The 27,745-nt window shown below is 39.8% G+C and overlaps 2 protein-coding genes across 3 annotated transcripts in view; one reads left to right on the top strand and one right to left on the bottom strand.

The window, feature by feature from the left end:
• APAF1 (apoptotic peptidase activating factor 1) overlaps positions 1-3,173 on the bottom strand; it is a 78,498-nt gene extending 75,325 nt beyond the window's left edge. Inside the window, exons 1-2 of the mRNA XM_034777184.1 lie at positions 2,943-3,173; positions 2,540-2,619 (exon numbers count right to left, since the gene is read on the bottom strand). The gene's annotated coding sequence lies outside the window, so the exon portion shown is untranslated. The remainder of the gene's footprint in view (positions 1-2,539; positions 2,620-2,942) is intronic.
• A 130-nt stretch (positions 3,174-3,303) lies between these two features.
• IKBIP (IKBKB interacting protein) lies at positions 3,304-25,322 on the top strand. 2 transcript variants are annotated; one of them, XM_034773465.1, is made up of 4 exons: positions 3,304-3,441; positions 8,161-8,387; positions 11,095-11,212; positions 23,114-25,322. In XM_034773465.1, the coding sequence occupies exons 2-4, from the start codon at positions 8,200-8,202 to the stop codon at positions 23,867-23,869; spliced, it is 1,062 nt and encodes a 353-aa protein (XP_034629356.1). In that variant the 5' UTR covers positions 3,304-3,441; positions 8,161-8,199; the 3' UTR covers positions 23,870-25,322. The 2 variants fall into 2 exon arrangements, with proteins under 2 accessions (XP_034629356.1, XP_034629346.1); XM_034773455.1 differs by lacking the exon at positions 23,114-25,322 and adding an exon at positions 15,147-16,904.
• Positions 25,323-27,745: the final 2,423 nt, after the last annotated feature.

The raw sequence follows: 27,745 nt of genomic DNA, 5'->3' as shown, positions 1-27,745 counted from the left end.
CCATCAGCTATACGCCCAGTACCCCACGGAGAAGGACTGCCGGTTCCTGATGCACCGGAATCATTCTCACTTGAGTCAGACAAGGAAGAAGAAGAGGATGAAACTTCTGGTCCTGAACCATCAATGTCACAGGACCCACATTTTCTCCCATCCTCCTCCTCTGAACCACACCTCATAACACAAGGTGAACTGAATGACCTTGTCAGGGATTTGGAACTACCCAAGAGTAAGGCAGAGCTGTTGGGCTCCAGACTACAGCAGTGGAATCTGCTGCACAGACTCTTCACAAGGAAGTGTCCCTTGCCTTTTTAACTCATGTTAACCATGTATTTACTTTATTAAAGTTGGACAAAACGTTGAGAAAACTTAAGACACTGGCTGCCCAACCTCTGGACTGGCAAAAATTATACTGACTCACTGAAAAAAAAGAAAGAATCTTAGTATGACATGTGGTCATTCTATACACTAGTAAGAAGATACGCATATTACAGTTGTTGGAGGGCTCTATTTAGCAGTAACAGGACTATAGGAAAGCCTGTCAACATTTTTTGTTATACTGATGAAAACTGGCCAACTCCCACCCCCAAACAAAACTTGTCACAAATAATTGTCAACTTACTTTTCTGGTTTTGGTTAAGATTTATTTTTATTTTTTTTTAAATATTGAAATTGGATTCAGGATTGTTAGCAAGCATTTTTGGCAAACAAAGTTGTTAAATACCTTTATCAAAGTCATGTTCAATTGTTATTTAAAATGTCACCAAGACTCTAGCAAAAAAGGGAAAACCGGTCTATTCTGAACCCTGCGCAAAACATAAGGTTGAAAAAAAAAAAATGCTCAAAGCTGATCAACGGCAACACAGTATTGCTTTCATGCTTGGCTCACCCCCGGCCTGCTGGTCCAACAGCTGCAGTAGAGAAGGCGATAGGTGGAAAGCCACGGAACCCTAAAATCCACCTTTTGGGGTGCAGAGTGGCAACAGCAGCAGCAAACCCTCAGGTCAGGTCACACCACCGTGCACCACAGACCACGGTGAAGTGTGGCATCTTGGGGCCGCAGGACCCACAGCAGCTCTTCCTGCCCGGCGCGTCTCCATCCAATCCGGAGGGATCACTGCCAGGCAGCCACTGCCAGGCTGCCACGCTCCACAGCCCAGCCAGTTGTGTGCATTCCAATCAGCCTGTGCGGTCACTTGGAGCAGAGGCGCTCAGGCTGGCTGCCGAGAAAGTGAGGCAGGGGACTGGATTCGTGCTATGAGATATGTATAGCTCCATATAGTAGTATAACCTGCACCACACCCAGCCCCCCTCCCCCGTGTGCGTGTGGGAGGAGGGACGGGACACGTTATGATGGGCAGCAAAAGGATACCGCCGGAGCCACCAAGCCCATCTCATCTCACGATGGTGGGGAGAAAGTAACACACAAGTGAGTTCCCCCGCCCCTTCCCAGAGACCTCAGCAATCAGTACTCTTCCTCAGAATGCACTGCTGCGCAGCGCATTTAGCTCTACAACCCAACCCCGCTCTGACCTGCTTGCTGTCCTGTCCTGGCGGTGGTGCCCCAAATTTAGTGGTGGCCTACACAGCCGCCTATGCTGCGTATGTCTAAGGACGGCCCTGTGCTTGAGACGGCTGCTGGGGAAGAACATGTGATTCTTCTCATGCCTTCTCTTTGCTTCCCAGTCAGAATCTATTATTCTGCAGGGAAACAAAGAAAACTGCCCATGCACAGTGGACAGAATTCCCCTAGGAGTATTATATGGAGTTTCTTAAACCTTCCTCTGAAACATCTGGTTCTGGACACTATCAGAGACAGTAGTACTGAAATAAACAAATCACTGGTCTGCTCAAGTCTGACAAATTCTGTTACTACAGGCTCCCCCTGAATTAACACAATATACCACCCTTTGGTTTTCAATACTACATAAGTGTGTTTAAAATAAATCATGAAATCTCTTAAATCAAAGTTTGGGCCTAAACTACTTATTTTAAATTAAAGAGTAATATTAATTAAATTCTTATTGAATTTAATTAAGGAAAGAGTAATATATGTTCTAAGTCTCCCCAAAGAGACAGATCTCCATATTATGCCATCCTTTAGGTAAGGCATGTACTAAACAGAACACACAACTGTCCAATAAAGACAAAATAGTTCCTATTTATTCTCATATATAATAAATACACTGAAGTAATATAAAAACCCAACCAGCATTTTCTTGCAAGTGATTCATTGCAAACACCATGAAGTACAGCTCCAACTAAAATAAAACTCAGACTGAAAAAAATATCCAGGCAAGAAAAACTGCCTCCGAAATATAAACAGAATTCAAATGCATAACCAGACACGCACTAACGATTCATGTGAGATAATTTACAAAGACGACAACAACCGCTCTGTAATCTCCATAGAACAGCTCAGCAGGACCACTTCAGCTACAACAGTCCCTGTCAATAGCACCCTCCAGCCCCAAAAGCACAAAGGCGACTTCCCAGGCACAGTTCGGCAACCCCCCGCCCCGCACGTGCCAGGTGCCCCTACCTCATTAAACTCCAGGGGCGTTTGGTCTCGGCAGAAGCTTCGCCCCGTTGGCTCCGGGAACGGAGAGGGTCTGGCGCCTCCTACAGGGAAGTCGTGGAAATACGAAACTTAACACGGCCGGACAACTTTCCCCGGCCGGGGGTCGCTCCCATCCGCCGGGCGCGCCACGGGGGCCCCGCGCCACACAGGTTCCTGGGCGCCCGGCGGGCGTCACACGGGGTCACTGACCGCCAGGCTAAGGCGCCAACGGAAAAATGAAGCTCGTCGGCTCACTTCACACCCCCGCCCCATAACACTCACAGCCAGAGCGGCAGCAAGTGGGGGAGGCCGAGCCCGCTGCACCCCCGAGGTCCCCTCAGCCCACCCCGCCCGTGCCCCAGGGCAGCTGTGGGCGCGCGGTTACCTGGCCGGCAGCCCGCGCGGAGCAGGGTCTCGGGGAGGCCGTCGCCGGCTCGAAACAACAGGTTCGGATGCCGGACCCGGCAGGGACAGGCACGGCGCCGCCAGCCCGGGGAGAGGCGCCCCGGAACCAGCGGCCACTTCCTCCTTCCCAGGGGCTGGTTGGCCGGGCTGAAAGAACAGCTGGCAGCCCGGCAGCCGCCTCCCAATCCCCAGCAATGGGCAGCACTCACCCCCGACGGGCGGCCGCGCGCCTCAGACCGCCCCCCCAGCGCCCAGGACCTCGGCACAAAGCAACAGACTCCACCCCCCTCCCCAGCCGCTGGGGGCTCGCGCTGGCGTAGACGCGCCCAGCGCCGTAGCAGAGAGCGCGAGCGGCGGGCACGCGCCTGACGTGGCGCGCCCGAGGCTGCGGGGAGCAGCAACCGCCGCCAGGGGCGCGCGCCCAGGGCAGAAGTTTGTTTGAGCCGGACTATCCCGCGCCCGGCCTCCCCGAGCGACAGGTAACGGGGATCCGGGAGCTGCGGGGAGTCCGGAGGCTGTGGGCGGTGAGGGGGCGCGAAGCGATGAGGAGATCGGGGGAGCGATGGGGTGGGGGAATGGGGACGGCAGGGAGTGCGGTGGCTTTGCGGAGTGCCCGGAATGGGGCTGGGGAAGGAGCGATGCGCTGCTGATGGGAGATCCCGGGAGGCGGCGGGGCCGTTGGTGACGGGGGGGCATCTTTCAGCAGAAGAGACTCAGCTCCCTGCATGGCTTTGTGTGACTGGTGATTTCCCCTCGCCCTCGGCATTACAGTGAGGCCGTTGCTATCCTTAAAGCGGAGGGGTTGGTTTTGTCACTTTTCACTTTCCTTCCGAAATTCGGTTTGGTTTGTAATTTCCAGCACTCGCCTTGTTCTCTGCCCAAAGCAACTTTTTACAAGTTTAAAGAAAATCGGTTCTGATATTTTTGTGCTGAGCGAAGGGATTTTTTTTCTTCATGCTTCACACACTAAGGGCAGGTCTTAACTACGGGGGGGGTCGATTTAATATACACAAATTCAGCTACGCAAATAGCGTAGCTGAATTCGACCTATTGGAGCCGACTTACCCCGCTGTGAGGACGGCGGCAAAATCGACCTCTGCGGCTCCCCCGTCGACGGCGCTTACTCCCACCTCTGCTGGTGGAGTAAGAGCATCGATTCGGGGATCGATTGTCACATCGATAATTCGATCCCCGAGAGATCGATTTCTACCCGCCGATTCAGGCGGGTAGTGTAGACCTAGCCTAAGGCCTGGTCCACACTAACCCCCACTTCGAACTAAGGTACGCAAATTCAGCTATGTTAATAACGTAGCTGAATTCAAAGTACCTTAGTTTGAACTTACCGTGGGTCCAGACGCAGCAGGCAGGCTCCCCCGTCAATGCAGCGTACTCCTCTCGCCGAGCTGGAGTACCAGCGTCAACAGCGAGCACTTCCGGGATCAATTTATCGCGTCTAGACAAGACGCGATAAATCGATCCCAGAAGATCGATTGCTTACCGCCGGACCCAGAGGTACCTACCCTTTGACACTTCTTTGCATTTGGGTAACTCACAAACATTTATTTTGACGCTTCATATTTCTGATAGACTTAGTCCTTAAGAAGTACCAGACAAAGTAAGTAAATATCTGTATAGCTATAGAATGTTTATATTTATTTATGGATATGGATTTAGGTCTCAGTCCTGCAAAGAGAAATGTGCAGAGCCCCACTGAATTAATATGCAAACTAGATACCATTAATTTGGGCTTGAATAGAGACTGGGAGTGGCTGGGTCATTACACAAATTGAATGTATTTCCCCATGTTAAGTATCCTCCCACCTTTTTGTCAACTGCCTGAAATGGGTCATCTTGATTATCACTACAAAAAAAAAAAAACTTCTGCTGCTACTAATAGCTCATCTTAATTAATTAGCCTCTTAGAGTTGGTCTGGCAACTTCCATCTTTTCATGTTCTCTGTATGTATATATAATCTTCTTACTATATGTTCCATTATATGCATCTGATGAAGTGGGCTGTAGCCCACGAAAGCTTATGCTCAAATAAATTCGTTACTCTCTAAGGTACTCCTGTTCATTTTGGGCCCTGTACGGGTGCAGTGGTCCACTCCAGGCACACAGCTCTGTGGGCAGGATGGGAGCTGTAGATATAAACACACTTGGAGGGAATAGCCCTATTATAAATTGCAAAACTATCATACATCATACATCTTTGTTCACTTCATTTGCTTTTCCCCCACTAATCCACTAAAACTGCTTCAGACAATTTTTTTCTTTCAACTTGCCAGAAAAAATTTTTCTTCTCCCCAGACATGAAATTTTCCCCTAAAAAATAACCCCAACCCAAACTCCATGATTGATATGAGTCTGTTCTAGGTGATTTACAGCATTTTTCTAGATTTAAAAGTGTGACTGTTTTAATACGTTGTGATCCCGAAAGTCTAGAAACACGAGTTTTGTGGCATTGGAAAGTAGAGATTGTCAGCTTCCTGCCTAAACCCAACGAGACTTGCCTTTAGCCCCCAAAAATATCTGAGATATTGGACTTCGAAAAGGTGACTTATTTCTAAACCAGCTTTTTAAATAAACAGTTGCACAAAAGGAAATGAAGAATTAAACTCTCATCTGCTGTAGCTACTACACTACTATTAGCTTCTCGTTGGAAAAGAAATTAGTCCAGTTCTAGGGGAATGGCTCAAAAAATACAGGAGCTTATTATGGAAATATTAATGCACCAGTTACATACCCAGCAAAATGGAGAACAAATAGATATTTGGTTACCATTTATTTGATACTCAAAATACATCCACCTGCAGAAAAAAAAGTGCACCCCGTCCAATTTTTTTGACTGTCTGGTCTGTTAAATGTGTAATTCACTCAGTTTAATAAAATCATTAGAAACAATAAGCCATAGCTATAATTATGCTCTTTTTGTAATATGGTAAAGTGTCACACCCTGTTAAATAGAGACAACTATGTGTGCACTTTCCTTTCCCCACAGAAATGGGCTGCAGTGCAGCTAGGGGCCACTGGACCCAGCAGACCCCAGCTCACACATAGAAGACGCTGCAGGTGGGAGGGGGAGGAAGCTAGAGGGTTCCTGGCAACTGCAGTTGCCAGCATGCCCTGAAGGCAGGAGATGGCAGCATGCAGGAAACTCCATGCAAGCCTGGGAAGGAACATCAGTCTGTTTCTCCCTCTGGATCCCTGTGCTCGGGGGGCACAGGTGGCTGGTCTCTGGGGGGGATGGAGATGCGGGTGTCCGGACAAGACAGGGCCCTGTGGCTGAGCTCTGTGGGGGAGGGAGTGCAGCTTTCTGGGCTGAAGCGCCCTGCAGCTGGGCTCTGGGGGGATGGGGTTTGGGTGTATTGGCTGGGGGGCCCCCACAGCTGGGTGTGACGGGTTCCCCCTGGGGGTGCCACCTGGAACTGGGGTACCACTGAGCCCACCAACCTGGGCTCCCTTTACACTATACTGCTGTGTCCAGCCTGCCAAGCCCTCTCCCAGGCTCCAGCACACATACAGGTAGGGACACACCCAGCTGCAGTACATATAGACACTGTGATCAGCTCTGCATGGGGATGCTACAGCTAAGGAACTGCCCAGCTACTGAAGCACACACTTCCCTTTGGAGTGTAAACTCAAAATTATACCATCTTGCGCTGCACAGAGATCTGTACAGCGTAAGCTCATGAAATTCGCCCCCTCCCTCAATGTGAAGAAGGATATGCAACAGCTTTCTGCCCCAAGTTATGACTCCCACATACTGATTTTATTCAAAGCAAAAATAAGTTTATTAACTACAAAAGATATATTTTAAGTGATTACAAGGAATAACAAGATCAAAGCAGATTACAAACAAAACAGGCAAACTAAGCTTAATATACTAAAGGGATTGGATATGAGTAGCAAATTCTCACCCATGGGAGATAAGCTTCTTCTAAGGCCTATTGTTTTCTCCTAATGGCTCATCAACCTGAATTGGCCCTTCCCAGCCAGCCATCTAGACTGAGCATCTTTTGCCTAGTTGGCGTTCCCCAGGTGTAAACACATTTGTAATACAAATAGTCAGTATTCCTAACTTTAGATACAAAAATGATACACGCATACAAATAGGATAATCATATTCAGTAAATCATAACCTTTCCAATGATAGCTCACATGACCTATCTTGCATAAAATACATTATGATTATGTCATAATAATATTACTGTGAAGAATATGGGGTGCAGTGTTACACTGGGCTCGGGGGGGGAGGGTTCTGGGGATCTGGCCCCCTGGCTGGGCTTGGGGGGAGGTGGGGAAAGGGGGCAGAGAAACAGGAACTGGGTTGTCATAGGAGTTTCTTTTACTCTCTACTCCTGGGAGAATTCTTGTGTGTCTGTATTGTTTTAGACATACTTGCTGACGGGTATTTTGAAATAAATTACCAAAATAATTGAAACTGGTGTGATTATGTAGTGTTATTTTGACAAATAAAATTTGCAGAATTTTAAAATATTGCATGCAGAATTTTTAATTCTTTTGCACAGAATGCTCCCAGGAGTATACAGTAAATAATGAACCTGGCTTTATGGGTGGACATATTTAAAAAGTTATAATAGAAATATTCCTAAATTAGACCCCCAAGATGATCCACGATCACATATTTTCTATGTCTTAAATGTTTATTCTCCCCTTTTCCGTGTGAAAGACTCAAAGAATAGTAAAACAACAAATCAGTCGATCAAACATGATAAATTGTGAAACTGACTAAACATAGTGCTGTCTTAAAAAAAAAAAAAAAAAGTCTTCTAATCTCTTTTACTTACAGTAATCTTAAGAACATCTTGAAAACTCCAGATGCCTGTGCACCCTGAAGGAGTTGAAAGTTTTCCTGGACAATTGCCATCAGCTTATGTAGAATCTAAGCTTTCATTTTTTAAAAAGACATTAAATCTATAGTCTTAGTGCTATGAAGAATTAGACAATTTCTGCTATTCCGAAAATATGGAAGGGGATAGCTATGTAATGGAAAAATGAATAGTTATCGTGACATTTTCTTGAAAATGATTAATGTAACTGAATAAACATCAGTGTGGTAGACATCAGCAGGAAGCAGTTAATTTTTAATGCAATTGCCTAACTGCATATTTTGGTAAGTCTCTGTGTTAACTTGGAAGGGACTAAACATAACTTATTTTGCTTTCTTCTGCTAGATCTCTGCTTGGTTTCTGTTTCCTAAAGACTTTCTTAAAATGTCTGACATGAAGCAAAGAAAGAAAGCTATTCCTTCACCGAAGCACAACGAAGATCCACAAAAGCAGAGCAATGATGGAACGATCTCAAGTCCCAGGAGCGGCAGCAATAGTCGGAATTCCTTTTGGATAGACTCACGGACAGCCTTAAACCTACTTTCCCTTGTTGCTTGTTTACTGCTGACCTGGTAAGTGATCCTCTAAAGGTAACTGGATACAGTTAGTTTCACACTTTCAATTTTACTCTTTCTGGTTTCCTCCATGTCATATACAATGGAATCCACTATATATGACATTAGTAGAATAGTGTCCAGTTCTGGTGTTCCCAGTTTAAAAAAGATAAAAATAAAAATTGCATAATTTTGGTTCTGCTTAAACTGTCCCACATCTGGGATAGGTATAGATTACCATTTCTTAGTTTTTGCTCCAGACCTCAGTCTCAACAGTCCATTATTACAGATGCTCTGGAGTTCTCACTTCAATTGATGTACATTATTGTAACAAATAATGCATTATAAAATCTATGTGAGAGAAAATATTCTTCTACATAAATTGATTCCAAAAAGAGGATACCTGGACAGCCTGCACTATCCCCATCTTGATTTGGGATTGATAAGCTTTCAGCAAATTAAGTTTCTTTCACTGCCATCTTAGGACCCTCTCTGTTGTTTCCCATTTCATCCTGGTTCAGCTATAGTGGTGCTGCTTGCCTACATGTCCCCATCTGCAATCTCATTGTATTAAGACACTGTTACATACCCAAGGTACAATCCAGACAAATAAATAGCTGTGCTGCCCCTGCCCTCTAACCTGGGGTACTCTTTACACTGTTTTGCTGCTGTAACCTCCAGTTTGGACTGCTCACAAACAGCTTCCAGCATGTAAGTCACTACCAGCTATGCCTGTGTGAGAGCTGCAGCCAACCACACCTTGGCTGTCACCAGCCTGGGGTATAGTACAGGGTGACCACAATACACTCCCCGTCTTAGCTTTCCCCCCAGAAATATATGTCCTGTACTGTGCAGCCCTCTCCTGGATAATACAAGTATGTTAAGTCTATTATTTCTTTAAGGTAAAAATATGATATTTTATTATTTCAAATAGTTCATCAGATACTTCAGTTTAAACACATTGGATTAGATAAAACAGTAATGAGTTAGATAAAACAGTAAAACAAATTTAACAACTACAAAAAGAGAGATTTTAAGTGAATCCAAGTAATGAGGCATAAAAGTCAGAAATGGTTACAAGAAAAATAAAGAAAAAACACAACTGATGCCCATCTTAATAAACTAAGTTAAATTCAAAGCAAAGTTTTTCTCACCACATACCGTCAACAGTCTTACTGGCCAAACTTCTTAGGCCAGGATACCTTCTTCTCTTTAATGGCTGCTTCCTTTGTCCCTTCTTGTGCTGTGAATCGATAGAAAGAGAGAGGAAGGGGTCCCTTTGTGGCATTTATTTCTCCTTTTTATAGTGTCAGTCCTCCTTCTGGAAAACATTTCAGGAGATTCAGGAGACAGAGGCTTGGCCTTCACTACAGACTTGTCAGTATAACTACATCGCTCGGGGTGCAACGCAGATATACCAACCTAACACCCAGTGTAGACAGCACTATGTAGATGTGAGGGCTTCTCCTGTCAACATAACTAACACCTCTCAGGAAGGTGGAGTTCCTATGCTGACAGGAGAAGCTCTCCCTTTGGCATAGGTAATGTCTGCTCTAAGGCCTATATTGGCGCAGCTGCGCTGCTGCAGTGCTGTATGTGTTGACAAGGCCAGAGTGCATATGTAAGGATATTCCCTGCTGATTTTTCCACCTGTTTGAACTCCCTTTGTCTCCCTCCCTGCTTGATGACTCTGTTTACTGCTTAAATGTTAATTAAGCAGAGCACATATTCTTTTGTTTGAGACTGACCTGTTCGCCAGCTTCTGCTATGGTTTGGAACATGTCAATAACATTATACAGGAAAATAGTATAAACAATGCTGTCGCACATTTATTCAGGACTATATTGACCAGCAATATATGAGTTTACGGATAATATCTCACAAAACCTTCTTTGTACTAAGATTATTACAACAGTGTGTAGGGTGTGGTCATGGGTACGTTCTGTCAAACCCACTTTATTACTATATGTTTAAGTTGTTGACTTGACAGAACTGGCAACCCTGAAACCTACCAAAAAAGATAATTTTAACTAAATTTTTTGTTGTTTAAGATAAATTTAATGCTTGAAAGAGGTGCTGGACTGAGAGCCTGTAGAATAAAGTCTGTTTCTCCACAGAACTGGTACATCACAGGCAGCAGCAATACAAACTTCCCCACAACCCAATAGCAATGGCTAAAATTAACACAAAATTAGAACTAGCTTGGCCCTTCCTAATTCAGAGTTCCCACATATGGTTTTGAGACGTCTAGGAAGAAAAACAAAACAAGATAATTTGGCCTAACTTGACTATCTAATCAGCTAAACCATTTAAAAAAGTAATTTTCACTATGGGCTTCCTTTCCCATGAAGGTACTTTTTTGTCCCACATATGTAGATTAGGTCACAATGAAGCGGTTATGTGGGATTGTGATAGCTAATTGAGTAGAACACACACATGTATACATACACACACACACACACTCTCTCTCTCTCTCTCTCTCTCTCTCACACACACACACTTTAAATGCAAATTATTATTTTTTGTCCATTTCCTTATTTTGGTAACTCCAATATGAAACAGACCAAACTCATTAAAAAAGCCCTTCTCTTTTCTAATGCTCTGATCATGCAAGGAGTTGTGTGAAGGTAGAACCTCTACGCTCATGTAGTGCTCCTTACAGGATCGAGGCCTAAAACATTTAATGCATACCAATTATATTCACTAATTTTTTCGTGATTTGCAGGTTCCTATTTCAGCAGTCAGGCCAACTTGCTCACATGGAAAAAAAGTATCATTTATTACAGCTGGAAGCTGGAAAATGCCAGGATATGGAAAATAAAGTTAACTTAATTTCTGAAAAGGTAATAATTGGAATTTTAATTTGAGAACTTATATTGAACATTAGCTAAAATGTATTCGTTCATATTGATTTAGTCAAAGTTAACAAATGTGTTTTGAGATTATGGACATTTTTAGATGACCAGAATTACAATTTCTAATCTCTGAAATTAGACCATTTTTGAATGTTTATTCAGTCATCGAAATGGGAGTCATTGGGACATCTATTGGCCATTCGATCTGGCTTCTGTTCTGATCTAAACTCTTAAGACTATATTGCTTAATATCACTTATCTAAGTAAAAGCATGCAGACAGGTGGATGTTTATATTGAGATACTAACATTGCTAAAGAAATTCAGATCTCATTGAAGTCAACTTCATAACTCCCATCAACTTCAGTAAGGCCAGTATTTCACCCTGTGCAAAATAGCTTCTTGAAAATGTTTCCCTTTACTTATATTTTTGTTTTTCATTGTTGATCTCTTCAGCACCTTCAATACTATTTTCATTTGTAATTTCATAGCAACAAAGTGCTCAATTTTTATTTTTTTTTGTCTAGAATATGTATGACATAATTCACCAGATGATTATAATCTTAAAGTATGTCAAGTTTGGAGCTTAAATTTGTCCAACCATTAACCAGGCATAGTAAGTAACTGTATCCTAAGGTTTCTTTTCCAGAAACTTAAGTCCTCCCTAAAATTCATATGGCTCAATTTAGAAGTTTAGTTCTCAATATAGTTCAGCTACATACACCTCTACCCCGATATAACACTGTCCTTGGGAGCCAAAAAATCTTACCGCGTTATAGGTGAAACCACATTATATCAAACTTACTTTGATCTGCCGGAGCGCACAGCCTCTTCCCCTCCTCTCCTCCAGAGCACTGCTTTACTGCATTATATCCAAATTCGTGTTATATCGGGTCACATTATATCGGGGTAGAGGTGTATTGTTTTAAAGAAATTTGGCAGTAATTCTTGTATGGTAAATTGGGCTTGTTCCCACTTCAGTCTATGTCTTCTATACTACTAATTTAAAATCTTAAAACTGCTTGTCAGGGCTGATTCCCCACTCTGACACTTCGAGTGCAGAAGGTGGGGGCCCGCAAGGATTTTAAAATTTAATACTGGCCACTCCGGGTTTGTATTAAACTCCCAAGGTTACAGCTTCTCTCTGACCTCGGATGGGTAGATGCTGCCATCACCCAAGTGCAAAAAACCCCTTTGAAACCAGAAACGTGCAGTTAGGAATTCCTTCCTCTTGGGTACCCTCAAAGCCCTTTCACACACACCCCTTCCCCTCTCCCCCCCCCCCCCCCCCGGGAAAGAGCTGAGAAAGAAAACAAAGGAAATTAGCTGTTGCCCCAGCTAATTAAACAACATATGCACAAACCTCTTAGGACGCCAAAACTCCAATCCTGTTCTTTAAAAAAAGGTAAATTTTATTAAAAACATAAAGAAAGGAAATACATCTGGAACTTAGGCTTTTGCTAGATTTAAAGAATCCACTTACAAAAATTAAACATCAAGAATAACCTTCTTGAAGTTCAGCTTAAAGGTTGCAAGCAAAACAGAAACATTTGGGGTTAGCACAGAGGAGTCCACAAGCCAATAAGAGATAGAAATAAATCTAATTGCGTCTTCCGAGACATTCCCTAATTTACGTACATATCTGGGGTTTCAGATAAGCAATCTCTAGGTATGCTCTGATGGTTTTTCATACCTGGCTTTCAGCTTCTCACAGCATAACTGCTCACTGTTCCCCTCTTTCCTGGAGAAGCACAACACACAGACAGAGGGAAGTTTTTTTCACAATTTTTAAAAGTTTTAGCACTCCCATTGGCTCTTTTGGTCAGGTGCCCACTCCTTTCCTTTTACCTGTGGGCTGGTTAACCCTTTACGGGTAAAGCAACAACCACCAAGAGGAATTCCATAGCCGGCTGGGTGTCCACAAAAGGGAGCTATTCCCCCGCTCTTATATCACACTGCTGATTTGCAGCAATGTGTTCTTTTCCTTTCATAGTGTTGTGTCATCTGTTAAAAACATTAGTTTTACTCCAAGATCATTCCCTGTATGGTAGAGATGATGATGATGAAAGCATAGCAAACCAAGTGCCTATAGTACCATTTTAGCATTGATCTTAAAATGTTGTCAGTCACAAAGGATGCAATTTGAATCTATGTACACTTCAGTCTAGAGAGCTAACTGCAAACTTGGAATTTCCTCTTGTGTGCAGGTTGGATAAAAATCAATGATTTTTTTAAAATGTGGTTTTTTATTATTTAAATTGGATTTTTTGTTTTTAAATTATAGTAATTTTTTCTTTAAAAAAAATTAACCTGTTTAAAATTAAATCTGAATTTAATATGAAATACGTTAAGGCCTAACCTTATTATAATATTTTATAACATTTAATTAAAAAATGAATATGCTAAATCCATGAGCCTCTATCAAAAACTTGGAGTAAAAAACTGCTTTTCTGTATAAAGAGAGAGTCAGGGGGAAAACATCTAACTTTTGAGGTCAAGTTTTATAAATATAATAGGTAAATGTATTAAGGGCTTGTTTTGTGTAATAATAAAATGTAGATGCTGTCGTGTGTTCAGTTAAATTCCAGTTACCATCCTAATGCAGCTTGAAAGAAATCTTGTGTAAAAATTTCTTTAGGTAAATAAGCAACACCATTCACCATTTTCTAAAACACTAAAAATGTAGAATTAATAAGAATCTGAAAATAGTTAGCTACATAATTGCTTAAATATATATGCTTATAGTGTACCTCCTTGGTAGCAAAAAGATGTACCAAATCTAGTGTAATAGGCTCTATTTAGTTGTAAATAAATAGATATTAAAGGTTATATCAACCAATGGGAATGCTTCTTTCTTTAGAAAATAAACTTTTCCATTTGTACTTCCTTTATTAGAATCAATTATTAAATTGAGGCTTTCCACTTGGTGATTTAAATTGCTGATTTAAATCAGTCCACCCTGCTTGTGCAGAATTTCAGCAGTACAATATTTTTACTGTAAAAGAAAGTCCCATTGAGGAAATTGAAACAAAGGGTTGGCTATCCAAGGATAATTGCATGTATTATACAGAAAAACATGAATAAATTTTCCCCTTCCCTGAAACTGTGTTGTAAAGATTATTTCAGTTGTTTCTAAACTGAAATATTTTTATGCACCCTTTAGAGCTTCATTTGTGTTCCTCAGTTGATCAAAGAGTATTACAAAACTCTCCTGTGCTCCCTGACTGAAATTGTGGAACCCATTGAAGTCAGTGGCGAAACTCCCATTGACTTCACTGGGTCTAGGATTTCACCCTGTCTTCTGCCTGAGTTTAGGGTATTGTTTTCTTAGTGCTCTTTTATCTCCTGCTAGCTCACACAGTGAAGAACCACTAATATGTAACCCAATGTCCGGTTCCCTATATGGTAGTGCATTGTGGAGACACTAGACTGCTGATCTACCCCTTTATCACTTAGTCTTTTTAGTAATACTCTTAATTGTATGATTTAATTCTAGGTCACGATATTTGATTTGTATTTTGAAGGTATTTGTTCTAAGTTTGTTGCTCGATATTTTTACAGCAATAAGTTATGGCAGTTCATTTTTTATAACTGAGGTCCAGGTGACTTGAATGTAATAACTCTGGTGCTAAGTAACAAATTGACTAGAGTTACTAATTCCTAAGTAACAATATATGTGTGAAAACTGCCATAGAAATTCTCTTTATAGCTTTCACATGCCAGAATAAATTGGAAGAATAATATTTTAAACATAAATTATTAAAGTAAATAGGAAGCTTGGAAATGTGTATCAAGTCAGGTGGGATTTCTCGAAGAGACTGACTGAGCCTTATGTATATATTATACTCCCACTTGTATAAATATAAGTGCTCTTCCAGTCTAATATTAAGTAGACATGGACATTGTTTTGTGTTACAAATGCAGCTTGAGTCTTCCGAAAGTATCCTGCAGGAAGCTACCTCATCCATCTCTATGATGACCCAGTTTGAGCAGGAAGTGTCCACTCTCCGTAACATCATACAGGACATTCAGAACAGTGAGCAGACATTCTCTGAAAAGATGCAAAGCATTAATGACACATTCCAAAATGTTATGGACTCCTGGAAAAGAAGCCTGGATGAAATGAATGCAAACACTAGTAGTTTAAAATCTGAAGCAAAGTTCATACATACTGAAGTTACGGCCCAAATAAATACTGCTGATCAAAATATGAAGTCTCTTTCAGAAAGGTTAAAAGATTTAGAAGACAGTACAATAAGAAATATTAAAACATTAAAAAGACAGGAAGAAGATGAACTTTCTAGAGTTGAACAGCAGCTGGAGTTGGATACAAAGACAGTTGAAAAATTAGAAGAAGAGCAGAATACTTTGTTAGCCAGAGACATAGATTTGAGTCAGAAGCTTACAGACTACGAACCAAAAGTTGAGGAATGCAAGACCCACTTGCCAACAATTGAAAATGCCGTTCAGTCTATTCTTAGAGTATCAAGTGAGCTGATAGGTATAGAGAAAAAAATGGAAGACTTGACAATACAGATGTTTACGATGGAAGATGAGATGCTGAAAACAGTGTCAAATATAATGGAAATGCAAATGGTTCTTGAAAGCATGCAGTATGACAACAGCATATTAAAACTGCAAAATGAAATAATTGTTTTAAAAGAAAAAGTATTTGACATTACAGTATCTTCAAATACAAGAGAAGTAGTACCTTTAGAATACAATCTAGAAAATGAACAGAGTGAGGGTGATGATCAATAAATTCAGACTCATTTTAAGTATATTACTTGACAGTATGGACAATATTTATAGCTCAGTTATGTTAATGTGTTTATAAACCAACAATAACCAAAAACGACTAGTCCAACAAACGTTAAAAATAGCAGGAGTCTTGTCATTGATTTTTATTGGCATTGGATCAGACCTTACATGCCTAAACTATACGAGAGAGGAAAAAAAAAGCAAATGTAATGGGATAGGGGGGACAGACTATTTTTCATGTATTTTATAATGATTATCTTGAATGTCCATGAAGTTCTTTATCAAAATGAAATTTTAACCAAAGTATTTAGATGAAAGAACATTTGGATGTTAAATCAGAATTTTAAGCACAGTATTCTGTATTTAAATTTATATTCATTTTTTCTAATTATAGCTTTTTGCAAATTTTTATATTTCATGCTTATGTATTAGCTACACTATAAGATATGAAAAATTAAAAACCTGTTTCTGAGCAGGTTCTATGAACTGTAGTCTGATTCTAACATACCATACTGATTATAAAAACCAACAGTTTCATAAATTTGGTTCTATTCAGTAAAATTAGATCACAATTACACCTCTTTTGTGGGGACAAAATTCTGTTCTTGGTTAATAGAATGGAATTATTCCAGATTTACACTGATGTACTGAAAGCAGAAAATTTGACCAGGAGTCCATCAATACTATTCCATACAGGATATCCTAGTAGTCCACACACACGTGCCCCCAAAAAAGCTGTAACTGTGATCTAATTTTACTTAGTGGATTAATCCAAAAGTTTTCTTCCATGAGTTTAAATTCAGAAAGCGCTGTCCTTATTAGGACCCTTAGATTTTGGGTCTGCATCTAAATATATTATTGTTTTCTCTTCTGCAATAATTTTAATAATTATTAGGGCTGTCGATTTAATTACAGTTTACTCACACGATTAACTCAAAAAAATTAATCACAATTTTAAAAATTAATCACGATTAATCGCAGTTTTAATCGCACTGTTAAACAATAGAATACCAGTTGAAATGTATTAAATATTTTGGATGTTTTCCTACATTTTTAAATATATTGATTTCAATTACAACACAATATACAAAGTTGACAGTGCTCACTTTATATTATTATTTTTATTACAAATATTTGCACTGTAAAAATGGCAAACAAAAGAAATAGTATTTTTCAATTCACTTCATACAAGTAACATAGTACAGTCTCTATCTTACAACTTACAAATGTAGATTTTTTTTTTGTTTAGATAACTGCACTCAAAAATAAAACAATGTATAACCTTAGAGCCTACAAGTCCACTCAGTCCTACTTCTTGTTCAGCTAAGACAAGTTTGTTTACATTTACGGGAGATAATGCTGCCCGCTTCTTGTTACAATGTCACCTGAAAGTGAGAACAGGCATTCACATGGCACTTTTATAGCTAGCATTGCAAGGTATTTACGTGCCAGTTATGCTAAACATTCATATGTCCCTTCATGCTTCAACCACCATTCCAGAAGACATGCTGCCATGCTGATGATGCTCATTTAAAAAAAAAAAAAAAAGCATTAATTACGTTTGTGACTGAACTCCTTGGGGGAGAATTGTATGTCTCCTACTCTATTTTACCCACATTCTGCCATATATTTCATGTTATAGCAGTCTTGGATGATGACCCAGCACATGCTGTTCATTTTAAGAACACTTTCACTGCAGATTTAACAAAACACAAAGAAGGTACCAATGTGAGATTTCTAAAGATCACTACATCACTCGACCCAAGGTTTAAGAATCTGAAGTGCCTTCCAAAATCTGAGATGAACATGGTGTGGAGCATGCTTTCAGAAGTCTTAAAAGAGCAACACTCCATGCGGAAACTACAGAACCCGAAACACCAAAAAAGAAAATCAACCTTTCTGCTGGTGGCGTCTGACTCAGATGATGAAAATGAACATGCGTCGGACCGCACTGCTTTAGATGGTTATTGAGCAAAACCTGTTATCAGCATGGACGCATATCTTCTGGAACGGTCGTTGAAGCATGAAGGGACATATGAATCTTTAGTGCATCCTGCACATAAATACCTTGCAATGCCGGCTACAACGGTGCCATGCGAATGCCTGTTCTCACTTTCAGGTGATAGTGTAAACGAGAAGCAGGCAGCATTATCTCCTGCAAATGTAAACAAACTTGTTTGTCTTAGCGATTGGCTGAATAAGAAGTAGGACTGAGTGGACTTGTAGGCTCTAAGGTTTTACATTGTTTTATTTTTGAATGCAGTAATTTTTTGTGCATCATTCTACCTTCGTAAGTTCAACTTTCATGATAAAGAGATTGCACTACAGTACTTGTATTAGATGAACTGAAAAATATTTTTTACGGTGCAAATATTTGTAATCATAAATAAATATAAAGTGAGCACTGTATTCTGTGTTGTAATTGAAATCAATATATTTGAAAATGTAGAAAATATCCAAAACTATTTAAATAAATGGTATTCTATTATTAACAGTGCGATTTATCGCGATTAATTTTTTTAATCGGTTGACAGCCCTAATATTTTTGCTTCAGTGGAAGGATGTGTTTGTGAGAGAGAAAGAGAGAGAGAGATTAGACACGTACACACTTCACTTCCATTGAAGCATAGATAGTATAATTATTCGCAATATAGAAAATCCTAATACAATTAGGTGCTGACCCAAAATCTAAGGGTCCTTGCAAGGACAGTGCTTTGAGTTTAAAATGACAGCAGAATAAGAGAAATTCTGGATTACTGGTAATAAATTATCTACATTTAACACAATTTCTATATGCTGGGCCAGATTCCCCTCTGAACTACAGAATTACAAGCCCTCTTAAACTCAATAGTATTCCACCAGTATAAATGAGAGAAGAACATGGTCCCCTCTCATGGTGACAGGTGCTCTTTGAAAACGCCAGATTGCAATGCAGAATACCATACCACTTTTGCTAAAATATCCCCTCCTCTTGAGATTTTATATTTGTTAATGGATTATACAACAGTTGGTCTTTAAATTTCTCTCTCTCCTTCCTTTCCTTGGCCACATGCAAGTGGCCTCCTCACTCCACGCTTTACTGTTGACATTCTTAATATCATTGTGACAAATTGAGATACCCTTATTCACATTGAATAGCACCATTCTGCATGAACACTCTCACTGAAGTCTGTAGGACTAGTTGTAGAGTTTGCAACCTGAGTACAACATTATTATTAGTAGCCTTCCATGATTTCAGTTTTTGTGAGTTTGCTAGCATCACTTCCTTGTCAGGTTTAACACATCTTCCCCCAGAATCTTCTTTTCCCATTTATACCTGCCCAACTCTCTGAAACAGACTATTTTTGTCACTGATTTTTCCTACCCTTTATTACTTAAATTTATTGCTGAACATTAGGGATCCAACTTTTCATGAAAAACAAAAATTAAAAAGTTAATTCCAAGACATTTATATTTCCTTAAATAATTTTAAAAGAAATTAGTTTGTGCCATGTATTAACCCCTTTTCATGTCAGTATTGCCAGGTTTTAGTCCTTGTGTAAGGCACTTGAACTTGGTGCTAATCACACACAGGATCTAATTTATATTTAAAAATAAATCATTCCTTTTGAATAGCACACTGGTAGGCCTAAAGAAATTATGTGACTTCCAATATAAACTCTTCCATTCCAAAGTCAAAACACAACTAATATATAATCTCAGCTATCAGGAGGTGTTTAAGAGGCAAGACTGTTCAAACTTTGCCCAATCAAGAGCTGCACTAGCAGCTTACTGGAGCCAGAGAGACGTGCCTAAGTTACATGAACATTGTAGCCACCATTATTTTAAATGCAGAAATGTAACCTTCACAGATCTATTTAGATCAAACTGGAGCACTACACCCTGGGATTTGTAGTATGCAAAGGCCTTTCTTCTTATATTGAAGTTGAGGGCAGCTTTAGGCTGAATTTTAAAACTCAAAGGTATGTCTATAGTGCAATTAAACACCCGCAGATGGCCCATGCCAGCTGACTCAGGCTCGCAGGGTTCAGGCTAAGAGGGTGTTTAATTGCAGTGTAGACGTTTGGGCTTGGGTTGGAGCCCAGGTTCTAGGACCCCACTATGGGGTAGGTCCCAGACCTCAGGCACCAGCCTTAGCCCAAACTGCACTTAAACACTGCCTTAGCCTGAGCCCGCAAGCCTGTTTCAACTGGCACGGGCCCACTGCAGGTTTTTTATTGTAGCGTAGACATACCCAAAGTGTTCACACATTGGGTCTACAAACCACATTTTGACTACTCCTGATTTAAGACTCAGGATATCCAAAATGATAAGTGGCCTTGTGAGCTGCATATGCCCATATGCATATGCCCATAGAAGTTTGCATGAAACTGTTCTGGTCTCAGTTTTCAAATATTTATTTATTTTACATAGCACTCTATACAAATAATCTCTAATAAAGAGTTAATGCTGCACATATATGGTATATTAAACCTATTTGTCCCCTAATAGAAAAAAAAATTAATATACCTTGATGGTCACTTTTGTATCTATTTACTTTTCTACTCAATAAACGTGTGTTCTCAAAGTTTCTCTGCCTCAGCTGGCACAAAGTCTACTTGGCTATCTACATTACTGTTCTCTTGTTTAACATTTTATGGGAAAGAATTTTTGCAATTAAACACAAGTTTTTATACTTTTCATAAGTTTGGTTTTTCAACTTAGAATTTTCTCTTTCATATAATTATTTTTGGTTAACAACAATAAGAACTGAAATCCCATTCTCAGCATCTTTAGACTCTAGGTTTGGATCAACCCAAATTCCATTGCAGGCTAGAATACACAGTTGAACAGAAGGTAGTGGGCACTGGGTGTTACAGAGTTCTTAGTCTAGTAAACTAATGGACTTGCCTGAAAATCTAAAGTTTGGGAATCACAGGCTATACCAAATGATCCTACGTTCACAGGGGATGACCAAGGATCTTGACTAGAGATGAAATTCTGCCTGCACTGAATCAATAGGAGATTTGGCATTGATTTCCATGAGGCCAGGATTTCACACTAGGTCTGCTAAGTATAAATTTGTGAAAATGAGATGGTAATTACAGCCAGATAAACTAGGCTTTTATCCCAGGAAAAATAGTACATTAAATAGTTTATTAGGGATGAAGTGGTGTAATACTCACTGGCATGGATTCACTAAAAATTAACCATGTCCTATAAATCTGATCAATTTAATAGAAAGAACAACAAAGAGGGTAGTTCAGTCTGAAAATTTCAGTTTGGGGTTTTATCACACAAGCAGCTGTTGAACAAGATAATAAATATGGATATAATTAGAAATAAAGTTAAAAACGTCAGGATCAGTGCTAAAAAAAGTAAGCTGAATTAATAAGTGGTTGGCAGACAGCTGTCAGAATTATACATGGGGCCCATATCCACTAAAAATCACAATTAAATTAGATAAAAATTACAGTATCAAATTTATTATTTTAATTTTTAATTCAATAAAAACCTATTTGAATGTTTTCCTGTGCAATCCAAGTTGCAGAATTTCCAGCTTGCAACAGAATTGAGCTCTTGTGTGCCTCAAATGTAATCATTATAATTCATATAACCCCAACAGTGTGTTTTTACAGACAAGTAATATACAAGAACTTACAGACAAGGGAAAGAACGCTTTAATTTTCAATGTCAGCTCCACAAGGGTATAATAGCAAGTGATGCAAGTTTGAAAACAAAATACTCGTTTGTAGCTGTAATGGGATGTCTATAATATATAACTAAACTATTGTTGTATGTAAAGTAAACAAGGTTTTTAAAAGGTTTAAGAAGCTTCATTTAAAATTAAATTAAAATGCAGAGCCCCCCAGAACGCTGGCCAGAACCCGGGCAGTGTGAGCGCCACTGAAAATCAGCTCGCGTGCTGCCTTTGGCATGCGTGTCATAGGTTGCCTACCCCTGTGCTAGACCATAGACACCAGATTGGTCATTTCCTAAGAAATTTCTGCTCCTACACTCCCTTGTGTGTTACATGCTATCAATTCTGTTCTCTCTCTCATCATCCTTTTGCCTTCTTTCTAATTGTTTCTAAACTTGACCACTTTTGGAATTAATTTAACTTTATGATTTCACCATCATAAGCAGCATGACATGCTCTGATAGCAACCGGCCTTTTTTCAGCATAAAGAAAAACCAGTGGGAGGAGACCAGAGAATGCCAACTGGATTTCCTCTTGGACTGGAGAACTAAATCATAGTCTACAGACTAAAGTATACCTGTTTGTAATCAACATGTCTGCATACTGTATCCTGCCTCACCCACAAATAAAGCGGTATATGGCAGAAGGTTTTTCTCTCGTCTCATCTTTTGCATGTTTGTCTGAAGAGCAGGAATAGATCTTTTAAAAACATCTGTTAAGACAAAACCCAAGAGTGGATTGAATCTTCTCTCATTAAGATAACTTTTAGTAAGAGCAGGAAACTGTTTAAACTATGTTTTCCCTCTGAAGGATTTTGCTGAATATAGTTTAAAAATTTGCCCCAAATGAATAATCATTTAACTTTTCAATTCCAAGTCTTTATATTTTCTGTTTTGTTTCTTTTTGTTATGTGAATGTAATAAATGCTCAAAAGAATTTTTATGCTGTGTTTGCCCTAGTAAAAACAGGATAGAGTCCCTTTACAGAAAATTCATGGATCACAATTAATTATTTTAAGTGGATGTCTTTCTAAAAGATATGCTATAGCTCAAACAGAAGTTATGGGCTTAATGCAGAAACTACTAGGTGAAGTTCTGTGACCCATGCTATGCCGGAGGTTAGAGTAGAAAATCATACTGGTTCCTTCCAGCCTTAAAAAATTATGAATCTATGTTATAACAACAGTAAAAGGAGAATTCTAGTAATGCATATGAGCCTGTTGCCTATACTTATGTGGAAACATGGAATTAATCAGTGAAAGTCTGGGACACATGCATTGTGGCAGAAATACTGTTCTCTAAAGACCCAGGTCCATGGATCCATCACTGTTGATTAAGATTTCAGAACAGAAAGATATTTCAGTGAAACTTAACTGCAGTTTTGACGTGAACTTAGTAGTTAAAATCTTGTGCTTATCTTGTGAAATACTTTTATTTGTATCTCCCTTTAGTGTGAAAAGACTCAAGACTTAATGGAACAACTGGAAACTCTTCAAATAATTTCTCATGTTAAACATCTACAAGAGGATCTCTACAGCATGAAAACATGGTCTAAGAGCATAATCCAAAAAAAAGAAGAACTGCAGGAAAACTTAACAACTCTTTTTCATGCAGTTGTAAAAGTTGAGCAGAGTACAGCTTCTATAGTAAAAGATGTATCTCTAAAGATTGCAACAGTAAAAACTGACATAAGACGCATTTCAGGTCTAGTGTCAGATGTGACCTCATTGACTGATTCTCTGCAAGCACTAGAAGATAAAGTAGATAAAGCTGAAAAGAAGACAGTACAAAATATAGGTGATCTACTTACAAGTAGCATTGACCGTACTGCAAAGCTACGAAGTTTTGCCTCTGATAACGCAAAAAGAATTGAGCAGATTAAAATCACATTGTCTGACTTGAGAGGTGATTTCAACAAACATTCAGATAGGCTTTTAAATCTGGAAAGTACCAGAGCAAAAGTTCTAAAGACAGTTACATTTGCAAACGATTTAAAACCCAAGGTGTACAACTTGAAGAAGGACTTTGCCCGTTTGGAACCAATGATAAATGAGCTAACATTAAGAATAGGAAGGTTGGTTGATGATATATTACAAAGAGAGAAAGAAATTGTTTTCTTGAATGAAAAACTGTCCAATTTAACTACAGTTCAGACTGAGATCAAGGATATGAAAGATGAAATAGCCAAGATTTTAGATATGAATTAATTACTTTCTGAAACTATGGATGGCCTAAAATGCTGTAGCATTTGAAGAGCGATAACCTAATCAAGCTTGGTACTAAGACACTGAAAGGGACATTTAAAGGCTTCTTTTCAAAGCATACTGAAACAAATCCTCCTTCTTTTGAAGAGAGACAAAAGTCCCATTTACATGAGAGGGACCCGGATCAGGTTCTTCATTAGCAAAGCAGGGGTTTTTTCCATTAACTATTTGTTTTGTATAACTAAAGTAGAATATTTTTACATAATTTTAAAAATGTAAACGATTTAATTGCTATTTTTGTTCTTACCTACAAGTTTGCTTTCTTGTCTCAGATAGGCCTACAGATTTGACAAGTGGGTCTTCAACCTTCCCTGCTGCTTTGAAGTCAGGGATAAAATTGTGGATTCCAGATTCAGGCTTAAACACAAGTTCACAAAACTGCAGCTTCATTTGATGTTCCTCTCAAATAAATATCAACCCCAAGATTTTCCCAAAGTGTCTGGGGTTTCACTTTTGTTTTAAATCTATCAGTGTATTATGGATATAGAAAGGAGTAATGGCCAGAAATACATTAGTGTTATCTCTGAAAAGGGAAGATGGTTAGACATTTTCCATGTTAAATGCACAGTATTATTTTTAGCAAACTAAATGGAATCCTTTATTCAGGACTGTAGTCACAACAGAGTGGAGCTCTAGGATTTCTTTCTACAGCAAAGCAGAACTCTATGTAGGGACAGTGTCATGAAAGAAATACTAACCCTAGCAGAGGGCCCTCATTCCAATGTCTTTGGGTTCCATGTCTGAGGTGCCTCTGCTCTTCATTTGTCCCCTACGTGCACTATCACTTTATCTGTAAAGTGCTAGAATGAAGACCAAATTTAGCCCAGAAGGAGATGCTGTCTAGGCTCAGAAACATCAAAACAGCCCCCATCCAATGTGATATTGCTCTGGTAAGAGAGAAGCATTTATAGAGCCATTGAGATTTGAGAGGGGAAGGTAAGAGTAAGAGATGGAAGAGGTGTACAAGAGAATGCAAATAGATATACCAGAGGTGAGAAAATAAAAAGCCATGGTATAAGAACAGCAATGATTATGAAGGAAATAGATTGAGAGAGAAAATCCTGTTAAGAAAATCCTTGTAAGACCAAGTCACAGCCAGAAGTCTTAGGGAATGCTAAGGTCCCCAGAACTTGATTGTTTAGCAGTTAGTAAGTGCTAGTTGACTTTTTTTGAAGTTACTATATATGGATGCACTGAAAATTCCAGTCATTCTCCTCCTATCTTTTCATCGGCTCTGTCTTTTTTATTCCATGTCCCTTCCCCTATGGTTGCTCCATCAAGCTATTTCCTCTTTCACTGGTACCTCCCACTCTGCTTCCCTTATCTTTCCTTCAAATAATACTCTAAATAAGTTGGTTATTTTTCCTAGTCGTACAATAAATTATTTTGAAATAAAGGTTTTCAATTCTTTGACCCACTCCAATCAAAAAAATTTCATTGCTAGAACTAACACACATAGGATCAAAGCACTTGCTATCTAAAATATCCTTGAAACAACAGGTAAAAATATAAAATACCTGGGTTTGTTTGATTTTGGGGAGTTCCCATCTGTGGATTTCTTGTGCAGCGTTAGGTTCTCTCCTCTATAAAACCAATCATACATGTAGAAATCACCACCAGTGAAGCCACTACTCTCGCCTCTGGAGGGCACCAAAGTCTTAAAGGAATTAAGATTTTTTTAAAATGTATTTCAGGCAATCACTGTAAAAGGAGTCATACCAAAAGAAAAAGGTCCTTGCTCCCAACAGGACATTAAAATTGGGTATCTACTACCCAATTTAGCTGGATCAAGTTATGTTTGTGAAGATCAAGTAAATTCCTAACAGTCATCAGAAGTGGGGTAGCAGCAGCCAAGTGTATAGTGAAACCTGTGTTAAGTGACTTTCTGAAAGAAAAACAGGTTGCTTAGTAGAAGTGATCTTTAACTAAAGGTTGATCAAAATATTAGAAGCTATGATAATTTTGTCAGGTGGTTACTCAAAGCAAAGGACTGCTTCTTAAAATATAATAGAACATGCATATATGGCAGATTCTATCAGGCTTTTTCATGTATATAGTCTCATGGCAGGCAGTAGTACTGGGAAATATTCCAAAGGCCACGATCTCCTCCTCAGACTTATTTCATCCTTTGTATTCTAGTAGTACCTCCAAAATGCTAGGCACTGTACACACCCCAGAAGTGCAGCTTATACCCAAAAGACCTTACAACCTAAGCTATAAAGTGAGTACAAAATTAATACACTGGGGACTCTTCTACAGGCTTTGTGAATAAGCTGGCTCACATGGGTGGTGAGAAAGATTTCAAAGCCAGAGTTTCACAGACCACATGAGATCTATCAACAGTGTAGCAATACTATTCAAAGTGATAAATGCATTCTAGACCAAATATATTTATATGATCCCCTATCTTGTAGCATACATACAGTTCTCAATGTGAAAGTGGGAAATTGTATGGTCGTGATGAAAAATTAGAAGTTCATTTGGACCTGGTTGAGGGAATATTGACAAGTCAGCCAACCTCTGAGATGCTTATCTAAACATTTTGATATTTGCTCATTGCGGCTGGTAAGTGGAAAATAAAGAGGCTCAGGAGCTCCAGCCTGATAGATCCAGGGGGAACAGGGCATAGGCAACTATCTTGGCAGAAGGGCAAGCTCTCTGCAGGGGATCATCAGTGCGAATATTATGAGTTGAACCAGGCACAATAATGAAATGCTGAATACTAGTCTCTAGGGAATAGGTATCTGTCATGGTTAATGTTCCTGCTGGAGAATGGTTCTGGGCAGCGCTTTAACGTGGCTTATGTAGTTGCAGCACCTCCACAAAAGACCACCTCCACAAGGGGAGTAGCTCCCAGCACCGGAGCACAGACTACACTGGCACTTTACAGCACTGAAACTTGCAGCGCTCAGGGGGGTGTTTTTTCACACCCCTGAGCAAGAAAGTTGCACCGCTGTAAAGTAATACTGTCTTAATGACTCCAGTATTTAATTAGGTTATGTGTAAGAGCACCTCTGCTTCTGAGGTCATTCAAACCTATAATGACTGAGTAGAACTACAAAATAATCCTATTTCCATCACTAAAACTCAAGGGAGTGAGAACAAAAGACAAACCAAATGCAAGTTACTGAAAGAGCAGGAAACTTTAGAGCCAGAAGGGACCACCACATCATCTACTATGACCTCCTGTATAGCACAAGCCACCAATACTATCCCACACACTAAGCAAATTTAGTGAAGATAGTTGTCCTTATTGGAATGAATGGAGTGAGCCATCACTCAAAAGTCATCCAGTCAGAGCACCTAAGATGTATAAAGAGATAAGGGCTCAATAGTACAATTAGAGAGCCATATGTAACCTTTTCAGCCTATGTCCCAATTGTGTTACAGATTTGGTTTCTGGAATACACTGCTAGACAAGATAAACGTGCATGTGTGGGGGTGATAGCAGCTTACTGATTTTGCATGTTGCATCACCTAAAGCTATGTTTACACTAGCACTTTCATCAAACTTTTGTTGGTCGGGGGGGATAGGGAGAGGGAACAGCCACAACCAACATACGTTTCACTGACAAAAATACTGTTGTGGACAGTGCTATGTCCCTAGGAAATGTTCTCCCGCCACTCACTGGGGGTGGTTTAATTATGCCAATGGGAGAGCTCTCTACTGTCAGCATAGAGCAGCTACACAGGAGACCTTACAATAGTGCAGTACAGCTGTAAGGTCTGTAGTGTAGACATAGCCTAAGTTTACCTTTTGCTGATTCAATTTCATTCACACCATTCCTTCTGATCCTAACCAGCACTTTTCCTCACTCT

The sequence above is a fragment of the Trachemys scripta genome, chromosome 1 (assembly GCF_013100865.1).
Source record: "Trachemys scripta elegans isolate TJP31775 chromosome 1, CAS_Tse_1.0, whole genome shotgun sequence".
Lineage (NCBI taxonomy): Eukaryota > Metazoa > Chordata > Testudines > Emydidae > Trachemys > Trachemys scripta.
The sequence above is the reverse complement of the archived record's forward strand: the minus strand, read 5'-3'. Positions and strand labels throughout refer to the sequence as shown.